The sequence below is a fragment of the Salvelinus namaycush genome, chromosome 25, assembly GCF_016432855.1.
Source record: "Salvelinus namaycush isolate Seneca chromosome 25, SaNama_1.0, whole genome shotgun sequence".
Taxonomy (NCBI): Eukaryota; Metazoa; Chordata; class Actinopteri; order Salmoniformes; family Salmonidae; genus Salvelinus; species Salvelinus namaycush.
Window position 1 is genome coordinate 12,800,891 of NC_052331.1, and position 16,827 is coordinate 12,817,717.

A 16,827-nucleotide genomic window follows, 5' to 3' on the forward strand; every position below is an offset into this window, starting at 1 on the left:
GAACAAAACAAGAAACACTAACAGTGCTATGACATGAAACAGAGACAGAAACAGTAACGCCTGCAGAAGGAACCAAAGGGAGTGACATAAATAGGGCAGGTAATCGAGGAGGTGATGGAGTCCAGGTGAGTGTCAATAAGCGCTGTGGTGGCTTATTTCTGCTTTACCAAATGAGGAGAAACAAACTTCACACACCAGTCAGAGTTATACTTAAACTACATTTTTAATAATAAGAGCTTTGCAATAGTAATTTGACTTTCAATGATGCACCATTTCTAATGAACCATTGGAAGTACCAACAGAAAAGTACAAAGTTCCTTTATAGCCAAGATACACCCCTCTCAACCTACATGACGAACCACAGATCTTAGGAACAGCTCACAAAGGTTAAGATTTGTATGAAAGATATCTATAAAACATACTGCTGTGTCAATAGTTTTCATTGTAAAGACCAGTGTCTGGCCCTCCTACTCCAAACTGGAACTGTCTCTCTCTGGTACGGTATAGAACAGAACCATTAGCTCATGTTCTCTGGAATGCTCTTTAGGTTTTATCACCCAAATGCATCGTAAATCTCCTCTGTCAGTGTTATCTCATAGAGGCCCATCCTCAGTAGAACACACACACAATAGTTAACAGAATACTCTATTCTGTCGAATAAAACAACCATTATAATGCAATACAAGCATTATAACATAATCTTGCAATTTTCCACGACATCGCTTTTGTGCGTGACGATGGTGACAGGTGTGTGTAATAATCAGCAGTCTGGTGACCTAGAGGCCAGAGAGTGAGTATACGTGACAGTAAACCCTCCCTTGCGTGCGACTCCAGCTGCAGGACGCAGACAACAGGGAGGATCCCGGGGATCAGGACCGGCCACCTCTGCCGAAGCGCGGGAACCTGTCGAAACCGGCTGGGGCGCAGAAGGCCGGCGACCTAGAGTGCAGGAGCAGACGAAACAACACCCCCTCCCCGACGTGCGGCCCCGGCCGCAGGACACAAAGCAGAGAGACGTTCTCGGGGATCAGGAGCGGACCGGTCACCTCCGTAGAGGCACAGGAACCTGACGAGCAGCCTGAAGCGCCGGAGCTTAGCAAGCCAGCTGTGGCATGGGAGCCTGCCGAGTCTTGAAAACCTGACGAGCTAGCTAAGGCATGGAAGCCTGACGAGCTAGCTGAGGCATCCTCGGTAGACTCGGCAACAGACGCTTGACCCGCCAACGGAGTCTTGACACCCAATGTACCAGCTGAGGCATGAAAGCCTGAAGAGCCGGCTGAGGCATCCTTCGGTTGCCCCGGCAGCGGAACCCAGACCCGACGTCACCTCCAACACAAAAACAAAAAACACTCCTTACTGCTTCCCTTTGGTGAAGCGTTATTCTGTAACGATGTATGCTGAGAGTCGGGAAGCAAGTTTAGGGAGTGAATACATTTAATAAATAAATGAACATGAACCTAACAAGAAACACTAACAGCACACCGACATGAAACAGAAACAAGGGGAAGAAACCAAAGGGAGTGACATAAATAGGGCAGGTAATCAAGGCGGTGATGAAGTCCAGGTGAGTGTCAATATGCGCTGGTGTGCGTGCCGATGGTGACCGATGTGTGTAATAATCAGCAGTCTGGTGACCTAAAGGCCAGAGAGGGAGTATACGTGACAGCTGTGGTTGCTGACACGTATATGGTTGAATCATCAGCATACGTGGACACACAGGCTTTGTTTAAAGCCAGTGACATGCCATTGGTAAAAATAGAAAGTAGAGGGTAGAGGGCCTAGAGAACTGCCCTGCGGTACACCATACCCTACATTTGACATTAGAGAAGCTTCCATTAAAGAAAACCCTCTGAGTTTTATTAGATGTATAGCTCTGAATCCACGATATGGCAGAGGTTGAAAAACCATGAAACATACGTTTTCTTAATAACAGGTTATGTTCAATAATATCAAAGGCTGCAGTACAGTTCCCTCAATGTTCTTATTGTCAATTTCTTTAAACCAATCATCAGTCATTTGTGTCAGTGCAGTACATGTTGAGTGGTCTTCTCTGTATCGGAATTACTTTGGCTTCCCTCCAGGCCTTAGAACAAACACCTTCCTCTAGATTTAGATTAAAGATATGACAGATAAGAGTGGCTATAGAGTCTGCGACTGTCCTCAGTAGCCTTCCATCTAAGTTGTCAATGCCAGGAGGTTTGTCAATATTGATCGATAACAATCATTTTTCCACCTCTCACCTTAACTTGACAAAATTCTAAAATAAAATGCTTTCATTATTTAGTTTTTTTATGCATGAATACTATGACTCACTGTTAATTGTTAAGTAATCATTAAAATAATCGGCAACATCAAATGGTTTTGTGATAAATAAGCCATCTGATTTAATGAAAGATGGAGTTGAATTTGTCTTTCTGCCCATAATTTCATTTAAAGTACGTCAACGTTTTTCCCCCATCATTCTTTATATCATTGATCTTGGCTTCATAATACAGTGCTAAAATGGGATCCACTTGAGTGCTGAAATGGGATCCACTGTGCAGCAGACGTATGATTGGCAAAATATGTTTCACTGTATTATATACAGATTAGCTACCTGGATTGGTTGTTGTCCTTTCATCTGATGCAGGAAGAGAAAGCAGTATCATCAGATGTGCATTAGACAGATATTATTGTCTCATCGCTTTTTCACTCTGTATTATGCGAATAGGTCAACTTTTCAAGTGCATAAAGAAATAAAGGAGCATTCAATAACCTTTTGGGGTTCAAAAGATTGCCACTGTGGGGTAACCTTTTCAGGTCAAAAAGGTTCCTTGAGGAACCACTCTGAAAAGGTTCTTAGAGGAATCGCTGTGACATTATGCATATATTTTTGCAAAGTGTCGCAGATTGATGTTGATACGCTGATACTGGGCTGCCTGTGTAAAGTTTCAAACAGGAACCCTTTTTTTATGGGAGGGGTTCAATTTTGAACCTCTTTAACAAAATATTATAGCTGCGGCAGCCTATCATAAGATTGGAGGCGTGGCTTTCAGATAGTTATTTTGGCCGTCCGTGAGAGTAAATGTCATTCCTGTTCCTCATATAAAGTTTTTACTCTACAATTTTTTTTCTTGAATATGTATGCATATTACTGTACATTATTCTAATATAATATTAAATGGCTACTTCAGGATTTTAGCAATGAAGCCGTTTATCTACTTCCCCAGAGTAAAATTAAATCATCAATACCATTTTTATGTCTCTGAGTGCAGTTTGAAGAAATTGCTAACTAGTGTTAGTGCAATTGTTAACTAGCGTTAGCGCAATGCCTGGAAGTCTGTGGTAACAGCTAGAATGCTTGTAGAAACAGTTAAAGTTGGAAGTTTACATACACTTTAGCCAAATAGGTTCCTGACATTTAATCATAGTAAAAATTCCCTGTCTTAGTTCAGTTAGGGTCACCACTTTATTTTAACAATGTGAAATGTCAGAATATTAGTAGAGAGAATGATTTATTTCAGCATTTATTTCTTTCAACACATTCTCAGTGGATCAGAAGTTTACATACACTCAATTAGTATTTGGTAGCATTGCCTTTAAATTGTTTAACTTGGGTCAAACATTTCAGGTAGCCTTCCACAAGCTTCCCACAATAAGTTGGGGGAATTTTGGCCCATTCCTCCTGACAGAGCTGGTGTAACTGAGTCAGGTTTGTAGGCCTCCTTGCTCCCACACGCTTTTTCAGTTCTGCCCACAAATGTTCTATGGGATTGAGGTCAGGGCTTTGTGATGGCCACTCCAATAGCTTGACTTTGTTGTTCTTAAGCCATTTGCCACAACTTTGGAAGTATGCTTGGGATCATTGTCCATTTGGAAGACCCATTTGCAACCAAACTTTAAGTTCCCGACTGATGTCTTGAGATGTTGCTTCAATATAGCCACATAATTTTCCCTCCCTCATGATGCCATCTATTTTGTGAAGTGCACCAGCTCCTCCTGCAGCAAAGCACCCTCACAACATGATGCTGCCACCCCCGTGCTTCACGGTTGGGATGGTGTTCTTCGGCTTGCAAGCCTCCCCCTTTTTCCTCCAAACATAACGATGGCCATTATGGCCAAACAGTTCTATTTTTGTTTCATCAGACCAGAGGACATTTGTCCAAAAAGTACGATCTTTGTCCCCATGTGCAGTTGCAAACCGTAGTCTGGCTTTTTTATGTCGGTTTTGGAGCAATGGTTTCTTCCTTGCTGAGCGGCCTTTCAGGTTATGTTGATATAGGACTCGTTTTACTGTGGATATAGATACTTTTGTACCTGTTTCCTCCAGCATCTTCACAAGGTCCTTTGCTGTTGTTCTGGGATTGATTTGCACTTTTCACACCAAAGTACGTTTATCTCTAGGAGACCGAACGCGTCTCCTTCCTGAGCGGTATGACGGCTGCGTGGTCCCATGGTGTTTATACTTGCATACTATTGTTTTTACAGATGAACGTGGTACCTTCAGGCGTTTAGAAATTGCTCCCAAGGGTGAACCAGACTTGTGGAGGTCTACAATTTGTTTTTGATGTCTTGGCTGATTTCTTTTGATTTTCCCATGATGTTAAGCAAAGAGGCACTGAGTTTGAAGGATGGCCCTGAAGTACATCCACAGGTACACCTCCAATTGATTCAGATGATGTCAGTTAGCCTATCAGAAGCTTCTAAAGCCATGACATAATTTTCTGGATTTTCCAAGCTGTTTTAAAGGAACAGTCAACTTCGGGTATGTAAAAAACTTCTGACCCACTGGAGTTGTGATACAGTGAATTATACGTGAAATAATCTGTCTGTAAACAATTGTTGGAAAAATTACTTGTGTCTTGCACCAAGTAGATGTCCTAACCATGTTGCCAAAACCATAGTTTGTTGACAAGAAATTTGTGGAGTGGTTGAAAAACAAGTATTAATGACTTCAACCTAAGCGTATGTAAACTTCCGACTTCAACTGTATCATAGACTTCCAGTAATTTATTGCGTGCTAGTAGATACAATAGACTTCCAGTCATTGCACTAACACTAGTTAGCTCTAACGTCCTTCATACTGGATGCAGAGAATAGTATCCATGAGTGCATCTGACTCTGGGGAAGTTGATTAATGGTGTCATAGCCAAAATCCACAAGTATCTCTTTAACATTGCTGATTATATATAGTAATAAAATGGTAACTATTCCAACATTGGGATTTGCATAGGCTCTTGAGGAACTCATACACCTCTGTAAGCCTCATTACTACAAAACTGTTAGTGTTCAATCTTAACATGTAATGACAATACAACAGAACAGATTGTCCGGAATGACATTTACTCGAATGTGTGGCCAAAAATAAATATCTGAAAACCACGCCCCTAATGAGCCATGTCTCTAGTCTTCTCATCTGACATGCTGAGTCATATTTTGATAACCCAGCATCAACAACCCAACCTGGCTGTTTTTAAAGAACACAATCCAAATAAGTGATCCAATGCCTGCAAGCCAGCAGTTGGGTCATCCAAACAACCAAGCATTTTCAAGATTGTAGGCTAGGTTGAAGATACTGTAGCTATTGTGCATTCAGAAAGTATTCAGACCCCTTCAATTTTTCCCACATTTTGTTACGTTACAGCCTTATTCTAAAATTTATTAAATTGTTTTTCTCCCTCCATCAGTCGACACACAGTACCCCATAATGACAAATCAAAAACTATATATTTTTTAATTTTGCACTTCAAAAATATAAAATTAACTGAAATATTACATTTACATAAGTATTCAGAACCTTTACTCAGTACTTTGTTAAAGCACCTTTAGCAGCGATTACAGTCTCGAGTCTTCTTGGTTATGACGCTACAAGTTTGGCACACCTGTATTTCTGGAGTTTCTCACATTTTTCTCTGCAGATCCTCTCAAGCTCTGTCAGGTTGGATGGGGAGCGTCACTGCACAGCTATTTTCAGGTTTCTCCAGAGATGTTAAATCGGGTTCAGGACTGGGCTCTGGCTGGGCCACTCAAGGACATTCAGAGACTTGTCCCGAAGCCACTCCTGCGTTGTCTTGGCTGTGTGCTTAGGGTCGTTGTCCTGTTGGAAGGTGAACCTTCGCCCCAGTATGAGGTCCTGAGCGCTCTGGAGCAGGTTTCCATCAACGATCTCTCTGTACTTTGGATCCATTCATCTTTCCCTCGGTCCTGACTAGTCTCCCAGTCCCTGCAGCTGAAAAACATCCCCACAGCATGATGCTGCCACCACCATGCTTCACCGTATGGATGGTGCCAGGTTTCCTCCAGACGTGATGCTTGGCATTCAGGCCAAAGAGTTCAATCTTGGTTTCATCAGAACAAAGAATCTTGTTTCTCATAGTCTGAGAGTCCTTTAGGTGCCTTTTGGCAAACTCCAGGTGGGCTGTCATGTGCCTTTTACTTAGGAGTGGCTTCTGTCTGGTCCCTCTACCATAAAGGCCTGATTGGTGGACTGCTGCAGAGATGGTTGTCCTTCTAGAATGTTCTCCCATCTCCACAGAGGAACTCTGGAGCTTTGTCAGAGTGACAGGTTTTTGGTCACCTCCCTGACCAAGGCCCTTCTCTCCCGATTGCTCAGTTTGGTCGGGCGTCCAGCTCTAGGGAGAGTCTTGGTGGTTCCAAACTTCTTCCATTTAAGAATGATGATGGCCACTGTATTCTTGTGGACCTTCAATGCTGCAGACATTTGGTTCCCAGATCTGTGGCTAGACACAATCCTGTCTCGGACCTCTATAGACAATTCCTTTGACCTCATGGCTTGGTTTTTGGTCTGACATGCACTGTCAACTGTGGAACCTTGTATAAATCGGTGTGTGCTTCTCCAAATCATGTCTAATCAATTGAATTTACCACAGATGGACTCCAATCAAGTTGTAGAAACATCTCAAGGATGATCAATGGAAACAGGATGCACCTGAGCTCAATTTCGAGGGTCAACATTTGCCACATTTTTTTGTCATTATGGGTATTGTGTGTAAATTGATTTTAGTGTGTAGTATCGTGATGGTATCAAGTATCGTGATACTAAACCTGCTATTGGTATCAAAGTAAAAATTATTGTATCGTGACAACACTAAAGTGTACTAGCAAATGTCCTGGCTGGCACACAAATGTGTGTCACTCTGTGTGTGTCATTCATTGCAGACAATTACAGTGCCTTCAGAAAGTATTCACACCCCTTCACTTGTTCTACATTTTGTTGTGTTACAGCATTTGTCAAACTCATTCCCCGGAGGGCAGAGTGTCTGCGGGTTTTCCCTCCACCCTTGTACTCATTTGATGAATTAAGGTCACTAATTAGTAAGGAACTCCTCTTACCTGGTTGTTTAAGTCCTAATTGAAAGGAAAAAACTAAATCTTCAGATACTCGGCCCTCCACAATATTAGTTTTTTTGTCACTGGCCTACACACAATACCCCATAATGTCAACGTTGAAATGTCTTGAGTCGATAAGTATTCAATCCCTTTGTTTGGCAAGCCTAAATAAGTTAAGAAGAAATTTGCTTAACAAGTCACATAATGAGTTGCATGGACTCACTCTGTGTATAATAATAGTGTTTAGCATGATTTTTTAACAACTACCTCATCTGTACCCAAGACATACAATTAACTGTAAGGTCCCTCAGTTGACAAGTGAATTTCAAATACAGATTCAACCAGAAAGACCAGGGATGTTTTCCAAGGCCTCACAAAGAAGGGCACCTATTGGTAGATTGGTAAAAAAACTAAAAAACAAGACATTGAATATCCATTTGAGCTTGGTGATGTTATTAATTACACTTTGGATGGTGTATCAATACACTCAATCACTACAAAGATACAGATGTCCTTCCTAGCTCGGTTGCCGGAGAGGAAGGAAGCCTTTCAGGGATTTCACCTTGAGGCCAATGGTGACTTTAAAACAGTTAAAGAGTTTAATGGCTGTGATAGGATAAAACTGTGCATGGATCAACAACATTGTAGTTACTCCACAATATTAACCTAATTGACAGAGTGAAAAGAAGGAAGCCTGTACGGAATACAAATATTCCAAAACATACATCCTGTTTGCAACAAGGCACTAAAGTAATACTGCAAAAAATGTGGCAAAGCAATTCACTTTATGCCCTAAATCCAAATCCAATACAACACATTACTGAGTACCACTCTCCATGTTTTCGAGCATAGTGGTGGCTACATAATGTTATTGGTATGCTTGTAATCGTTAAGGACTGTGGAGCTGTTAAGGACTGTACATAAGGCCAAATCTACCCCGGAGCTGCTTACTGTCACGCCCTGACCATAGTTTGCTTTGTATGTTTATATGTTTTGTTTGGTCAGGGTGTGATCTGAGTGGGCATTCTATGTTGTATGTCTAGTTTGTCTGTTTCTGTGTTTAGCCTGATATGGTTCTCAATCAGAGGCAGGTGTTAGTCGTTGTCTCTGATTGGGAACCATATTTAGGTAGCCTGTTTTGTCATTGTGGGTTGTGGGTGATTGTCTATGTGTAGTGTTTTTGTGTCAGCACTATTATTCATTAGCTTCACGTTCGTTGTTTGTTATTTTTGTATAGTTTCGTTAAGTGTTCTCTGTGTTAATAAATATCAAGATGAACACTTACCACGCTGCATATTGGTCCTCCGATCCTTCAAACTTCTCCTCCTCAGATGAGGAGGACGACGAGCGTGACACTTACGAAGAAGACAGTGAATGTTACAGTGTCCTAGTTATAGTTATAGTTATAGTTTTTACTTACATCTATGGAAAGACCTGAAATGGTTGCCTAGCAATGATGAACATCCAATTTTACAGAGCTTGAAGACTTTTGCAAAGAATAAAGACACAAATTCACAATCCCGGTGTGGAAAGGTCTTAGAGACTTACCCAGAAAGACACACAGCTGTAAGGTGGTTCTACACAGTATTGACTCGGGAGTATAAATTATATTTTTCTGTATTTAATTTTCAATAGATTTGCAAAAACGCTTGGAAATGTGTTCACTTTGCCATTATGGGGTATTGTGTGTAGACTGGTGAGATTTATTTTTTATTTTTTTAACGCAAGCTGTAATACAACAAAAATGTGGAATATTTTCTGAAGGCACTGTATGTATTACCATTGTTAACATTGATCTAGTGCTAAATTGATATAGATTACTCCATTGGTGGGTTTGGAGCTTCCAAGAAAGGCATTTCACTGTACTTGTGCACGTGACATTAAAACTTTAAACCGGGACTGCTTCCTCACATTCCCTTCAGAATTACCCTTTCTTTCCCAGTCACCAAGACGCACTGAGACATTTTGTTGACATAGGAGGGTTTGGCGGGATGAGAAATGCCTAATATTGTGTGTGTGTGTGTGCACGAGCGTGATAAACTACTGAGAAAGTGAAGAGGGCAGTAGGAAACGAGGTAGTCTTTAATGGATGTGACACTGAACCAGTACAATTATTTAATTCACACCCCTCCAGCCTAACATTTTAAGTAGTACAAGACTTAAGAGGAACTGCAAAAGGTTTATAAGTAATTTTCCTAGTTAACATGTAAATTCATGAATCATTATGAACCGTTATAGCTTATTGGTTCGTAATGTATGATCTTCATTTTAATGCATTTCAGTGCTATAAATCTGAGTGCCAAATAGTGATTTTATACTGTATATTGAGAGTTAGTTGTGGGCTACTGTTGTAAACATACTAAATATTCATGGATGGAGGACATTTCTTCTCATTCCAGTCGGTGTGAGAAGGTCAACCACTGTCGTCATTGCCTGGTCTCTTCGAAAAGTGTGTTTGTGTGATTTTTTTTCTTCTTCCTGGGATTAATTTGAGATTTCTCACACATAAGTACACTTTTAGGGGCTAAAACCACTCCTTACACATTATCCCAATCAAATAGTTTTTTATGCAGTTTCCTTACATTTTCTTTATAGAGAATTTTAAATATCTTTGACATTTCTTATATTCAAAATGTATGTATCTATCTATTACCCATACATTTATTTTATGTTGACTGACACATAGCAGGGCTTTTGAAAAGGGCTGTGACTCAGTCTCATAACGGGCCTGTTAATAGTCAAGTCTTTAGTTTCGTTGGCATGGTAAAGTTATACCATGGCTGTGTTTGACTCAGGAAAGAGCTTGTTTTCTTGACTTTTTTTGACCTTCGCTTTTTTCTCTCAACTTTTCCACTTAAAGAATGCAGGAGTGTGAGTAACTCAATGCCACTTTTACACCTCACTGAAAAAGTTACACCACTAATCAGGTTTCCACCCAAACTTTTTATGCGAGTAACTTACATGGCTGATAAGAAAAATTTCATGACAGGCCTGATGGTAAACTTTCCTAATGTCGACAAAACACAATACGCTAGACAAGGTGGGATCTCTCTGTCTGCAAAATTAATTAAGCGAGAAATATTGGTGAAAACACTTTCATGCGCAATTATTGATATTATAAGTAAACTTGGAGTCACGCGATGACATGTTGTGTGGTCCTCCCACTACGACTCAGGAATGCATGCAGTTTACTAGGCTACAGATTAAATAAATTACGATGAACTTCACAGGGTGTTGAAAGAGCAAGGTGATGAACTCGATTCTCCTTTCCAATAAATATTCATGGTCTTATTCTGGTGACATGGTCATTGATGCTTGGCTGCCGTTCGACAAATAAAAATAATCTTGCTCTTTTGTCCATAATAATATCATCATGTATGTAGCCTATCTGCGTCTGCGAGCTGTTGGCTAGATCACACATGCCAATACCAGAGTGGGCACACTCGCTCTATATATTGAACATTTGATGGAAACCCATTTAACTTGGATTTTTTTATTCAGTACATGGAAATTTAACCGCAAAATGTATTTGTATGTGCACTACGTCATCACGCTCAGCCTTTTATCTTCAACAAGTCAATTTGATGGAAACACATCTCTGGTGGGAAAATGTCGCCAATTAGATGGAAACCGAGCTACTAACACAGATATTTTAGTGATGCGTCTCTTTTTTCCATAGGACTTTTGGCGGGTCTCTAATGCTCTTTCTAGCAAAGATAAACCTGTTATTTGGTGTTTTGAATGGACCATTTACATTTTATAGTATACACGTATTGACATTTCTTGACAGGATTACGCTTAGCACCATGCTTTATTTTGGAAATAACTTACTAAATAACTGACTAAAAAGTGTTCATGAGCCAATGCAATTCATATATTTTATTTCAGTATACATTTTGGAGAGATGTTGCTGCTGGAACCAGTACAGCAAGACTAGTGCTGTTGGTCTACCTACCAGGAAGTAAAGTCACTGAACTACATGACACTGTGCTTCCATATTGTCATATGTAATTTCTTGTATTTCCACCATCACTGACTGCACTGCACATAATTATGTTAAATCATACCTGTTTTAATATTTTACATTCCCATAATCATAACTCTCTGCATCGGGTCATTTATAGAGTTAATACCTGAATCACAGTTAGAACATCATGCATTTTAAAGGCCAGGAAAGGCAACCGTCTTTATTATTACCTGTATGAAGCAGAGTATGTAAATAGGAAAATAAATAGTGAATATGACTGTACTGATCTTTTGTACAGACAACCTATTGGAGGTATGTTCTTGGTTTTTCATGAAGGCCTGGTAAAGAAATGAAAAGAGGGATTTTGTCACATGTGGGCAGCTGCCAAGTTTCAAATGCATATCAAGAGACAAAAATAATGGGCAATGGTTGTGTTTGAAACTGTAGGCGTGTGTCAAATGGTTTGACCAACCTGCAGGAATTAACACTCTTTCAGTGCCAACATTTGATAACACAGCCTATCAAATTGTATTTGTCACTTACACAGTTTACAGCAGGTATGACAGGTGCAGTGAAATGCTTAAAGTAGGAGCTAGCAACAGTGTCTGTCGGCACCATCTTCTTCTGTCTCCTCGATCCACGGTTGAATTACCTAAACATTGTTCCCAAGATACCTATGAACAGTGTTATCTTGTGTTACAACATGAAACACAAGATATATGACATTTGTGTATTTGACCATGAACAAAAACATTTGATACGTTTTTAATAATCACTAAGCAAATGTCTTGTTCTTTGGGGTTCTTCTTCCCTCTATCCAGCGACTGTAGGAATATTCTGCTATAGAATTGTAGAATTCTATGTGGTGAGCATGCCACAACTCCCAGGGTACCTCAATTGCGTTGACTTGTGAAGATTCTCAGCCGTGTTGCTGCCTTCCCCATTGACATAACATCCTGCAACACCCTCCGGTGCAAGGGATATCATTTCAAACACTCATGACATATACTGACATATCCACCACACAGCCCTCATCACAACATCAAATGGGCTTTCAAATAATCCATTTCTCAGATCAAGGCAGCTGCTGAGATCTGTCGTTACTAGGAATCCTCCTCAGTTGTGATCCAGTTGTTGTTGATGTGATTTGCATGCAGTTCTAGTTTTGGGTAGGACCAACCCGCTCTCCTTGGCTAGTTTGTGGCTTATATGCAGGGAGCATTTCTTAAAAGGACCTTTATTACTTTCATTACAGACCTCTGGGGCTTATGGGTTTGTAAGTATGAAGTTCACAGCTCCAAGATTTTCTAGCAGTAGCAAGAGTAAGAAATCCTCTCTTTTCAACACATTGAGCCAAGTCAAATTCAGGTAACAGCGAGGTTTTGCCTAGATTGCTGCAAAAGCTCCATTGCATTTAGTGCATGATCCAATGAGAACAGAAAATCTCCAAGCTGTTTCAAAGCTTACAGTCTGATCTGGTGATCCATGTTTTTTTCTGGGGAATATATTGTAATTTCTAGGGTTAAATGGTACTTACATTAGTCTGGCTAACACCTAACTCCAAGTCCTCCTGACTTCAGAATCTGGAAAGGGTGTTTTGATGTTGTCGGCACAATGCATCGATAATGGAGGGGGATGTGCTTTTACTGGTTGTTTTTTTGTTTCTTTCTCACTCAAACACTAACACGCACAGACATACACAGCCCCTGAGCTCCACCCTTTCCATTACAACTGTTAGATTTTCCAAACAATGAGATGTCTCAACCACCCCCCCCCCCCCCCAGGAAAAAAGAACCTTTGAGAGAACCAATCAATGCTTCAGCTAAATTACAGAGCAAATACTGCAAAACCTGCAGCAAAGCACCCCCACAACATGATGCTGCCACCCCCGTGCTTCACGGTTGGGATGGTGTTCTTCGGCTTGCAAGCCTCCCCCTTTTTCCTCCAAACATAATGATGGTCATTATGGCCAAACAGTTCTATTTTTGTTTCATCAGCCCAGAGGACATTTCTCCAAAAAGTACGATCTTTGTCCCCATGTGCAGTAAGTAGCAAACCGTAGTCTGGCTTTTTTATGTCGGTTTTGGAGCAGTGGCTTCTTCCTTGCTGAGCGGCCTTTCAGGCTATGTCAATATAGGACTCGTTTTACTGTGGATATAGATACTTTTGTACCTGTTTCCATTCATCTTTAGGAGACAGAACGCGTCTCCTTCCTGAGCAGTAAGACGGCTGCGCGGTCCCATGGTGTTTATACTTGCGTACTATTGTTTGTACAGATGAACGTGGTACCCTCAGCTGTTTGGAAATTGCTCACAAGGATGAACCAGACTTGTGGAAGTATACAATCTGTTTTCTGAGGTCTTGGCTGATTTCGTTTGATTTTCCCATGATGTCAAGCAAAGAGGCACTGAGTTTGAAGGTAGGCCTTGACACACATCCACAGGTACACCTTCAATTGACTCAAATTATGTCAATTAGCCTATCAGAAGCTTCTAATAGAATATTGCTGTTCTCCATGACATAATTTTCTAGAATATTCCAAGCTGTTTAAAGGCACAGTCAACTTAGTGTATGCAATCTTCTGACTCACTGGAATTGTGATACAGTTCATTATAAATGAAATAATCTGTCTGTAAACAATTGTTGGAAAAATGACTTGTGTCATGCACAAAGTAGATGTCCTTACCAACTTGCCAAAACTATAGTTTGTTAACAAGAAATTTGTGGAGTGGTTGAAAAATGACTTTTAATCACTCCAACCTAAGTGTATGTAAACTTCCGACTTCAACTGTATCACAGTCAAATATACAGGATACAACAATCCATTCGAGGTAAACAATGCAAAAAAAAAAAAATTATGTACATCTAAATTCTAGGAATAAAAAAATCTGAGAACAGCAATATTCTATACACACATGAAGGTACCCATAAGCAATCATTTCTGATGAAAAACACATGCAAATAGTTGGTGGATATTGCATTTTGGATATAGCATTTTGGAAATAAACTATGTTCAACTTAATAAAAAAATAATTGTTCCCATCTCAAGAGGTTACATAAAATTAAAGACTATAGTAAGTGCCAAATAAAGTAACAGGGTTGACCATAACAGTGTCTGATTTAATCTTAAATCAGCCATAAATCCCCTCATGACAAGGGCAATGGAAGCCTCTTGTGTGCAACAAAGAGTGGCAATTGAATGCAAGCTTCACAAAAAAATTATGAAATTCAGAAAACATTTCTAGCCTATGGATAACAGGGTTGACGTGTTAGGCTCAACCCACTCAGTTTTCCACAACAAAATTGCCAAACTTACACTGTGATTTGACTATTAGATAGATGTTCAATGTATCTTAAAACAAATATTTAAGAAGGAATAGTTTCACCATATTAAAACAAGAATTCAGTTCATGTAACAGGATTGACCTTACAGCAGAATGAGGGAAATACGTAAAGGACTCACTAGTCACATGAAATAAATAATAATATTCAAAAATGATTTTGTCAAACCAACAAAATAATTAGGGCTTCACCATAATGGTGAAACTTGGAGATTTTGTTGATTTATGTGGGTTTAAATCTTCCTAGAAGTGACACAGGGTTGACAAAGGACATGTCAAAATGCTGGATTTTGGCACTTTAGCATGCCTTTATTCATATTAAAATGAATTATCCATGTGGTCTATATTAAAGGGCACTTTATTTAATATAACAGGCTTTTAAAATGCAATATTGTTGAACAATTTCTATTTAAAATATCAAAGTGACGCAAAAGGCACTCATTTCGTGGAACGACCCAGAAAGACCACATAGTTGTGATGTTGTAGGAAAACACGGAATTTAATTTATACTGGACAGTGGGAGGCTTCATGCCTAGACATGAATGTATGCTCAGACCATACAGTGTACTGTAAATTTGTGTTATCAACTTGTCCAGTACCTCGAAGAACACATTCCAGCATACCTTTGCCTTTTGACGAAGACTCTGCTGCTTTTTCTCTATGAACCCTAGTTATTTCTAGTCAATTATAAATACAAGGTTTCAAAGGCCTCAATACCAGTGTCCTTGTAGTATATGGAAAGTGGAAAAGCCTATGCTGAAAGGACTTTTAGCAGAGCACTTAATTGGAATCTGCCATGTACAGTTCAAGCATACAATGCTGTATGTACACTCTTAGAAAAAAGGGTTCCAAAATGGTTCTTCGGCTGTCCCCATAGGATAATCCGTTTTGGTTCCAGGTAGAACTAGAACTTAGCTGAGAAAAATTGAAAATATACTTTTCCCATTATGGCGCGAGTGCGGTTATGAAGTGGCCATGTTGAGCATAAAAGGGATAATTTGAAACGGGTCCTATTTGCTAGATTTAGGGTTATTTGGCAACTTTAGTTGGAAATGTATACAAACCTTTAGAATGTATTGGAAATCAAAACCGATATTGGATGCATGATGTTACTATAGGCTATACAAGATTTGAGAACATTGTTAAAAAAAGCTTGCGCTCTGTTCCTTGACTCAGGCTGCACACCCTGTTCTCCCATCAAGTGATCATATTTTCACCCATCAATCTAATCTCAATTTAATCTTGTCTTTACTAATATGTCAAATTAGTTTTGATTTAAAATGGCCCATTTATTAAAGGGGCAGGAATGGGCAGGGGTAAAAAATATGTGTCACTGAATTCAATGGAATAGCTAATACAGTCCACTTTCCCGCCAGTTAGTTTTTTCAATCATGCCTGGTAGGCTACTCCGGTTATTTCACTCCATGCCTTAACCACTGTTTGAGGAGTATGCAGACTCTCGCTGTGCAACAGGTGATATTCCGCCCAAACTCTGTATGCCATAGGCTCTCTAACCCTGTTTTTGCAGCTACCCAGTACTTCATTTGGGAAACCAAGTGAAATCTGTTCAGGAACAGCAATAGTAACATGTTTTCACAACAAGACATATTTAATTAAACTGTTGACAGCCCCTCTGCGCGCTCGAGAAAGGAATGTAATTTACATAAATACAGTGGCTTGCGAAAGTATTCACCCCCTTGGCATTTTTCCTATGTTGTTGCCTTACAACCTGAAATTAAAATGGATTTTTGGGGAGTATGTATCATTTAAATTAAACATGCCTTCAACTTTGAAGATCCAAATATTGTTTATTGTGGAACAAACAAGAAATAAAACAAAAAAACAGAAAACTTAAGCGTGCATAACTATTCACCCACCCAAACTCAATACTCTGTTAGAGCCACCCTTTGCAGCAATTACAGCTGCAAGTCTCTTGGGGTATGTCTTTATAAGCTTGGCACATCAAGCCACTGGGATTTTTGCCAATTCTTCAAGGCAAAACTGCTCCAGCTCCTTCAAGTTGGATGGGTTCCAATCGTGTACAGCAATCTTTAAGTCATACCATAGATTCTCAATTGGATTGAGGTCTGGGCTTTGACTAGGCCATTCCAAGACATTTAAATGTTTCCCCTTAAACCACTTGTCCTGCTGGAAGGTGAACCTCCGTCCCAGTCTCAAATCTCTGGAAGA

At 40.0% G+C, this 16,827-nt stretch overlaps 1 protein-coding gene across 1 annotated transcript in view; it reads left to right on the forward strand.

Annotated features, from left to right (window-relative positions):
* The first annotated feature begins 1,240 nt into the window (after positions 1-1,240).
* Positions 1,241-16,827, forward strand: part of LOC120020649 (parathyroid hormone/parathyroid hormone-related peptide receptor-like) — a 78,564-nt gene continuing 62,977 nt past the window's right edge. The window contains exon 1 of the mRNA XM_038964355.1: positions 1,241-1,384. Within this exon, the coding sequence (XP_038820283.1) occupies positions 1,241-1,384 (144 nt within the window). The remainder of the gene's footprint in view (positions 1,385-16,827) is intronic.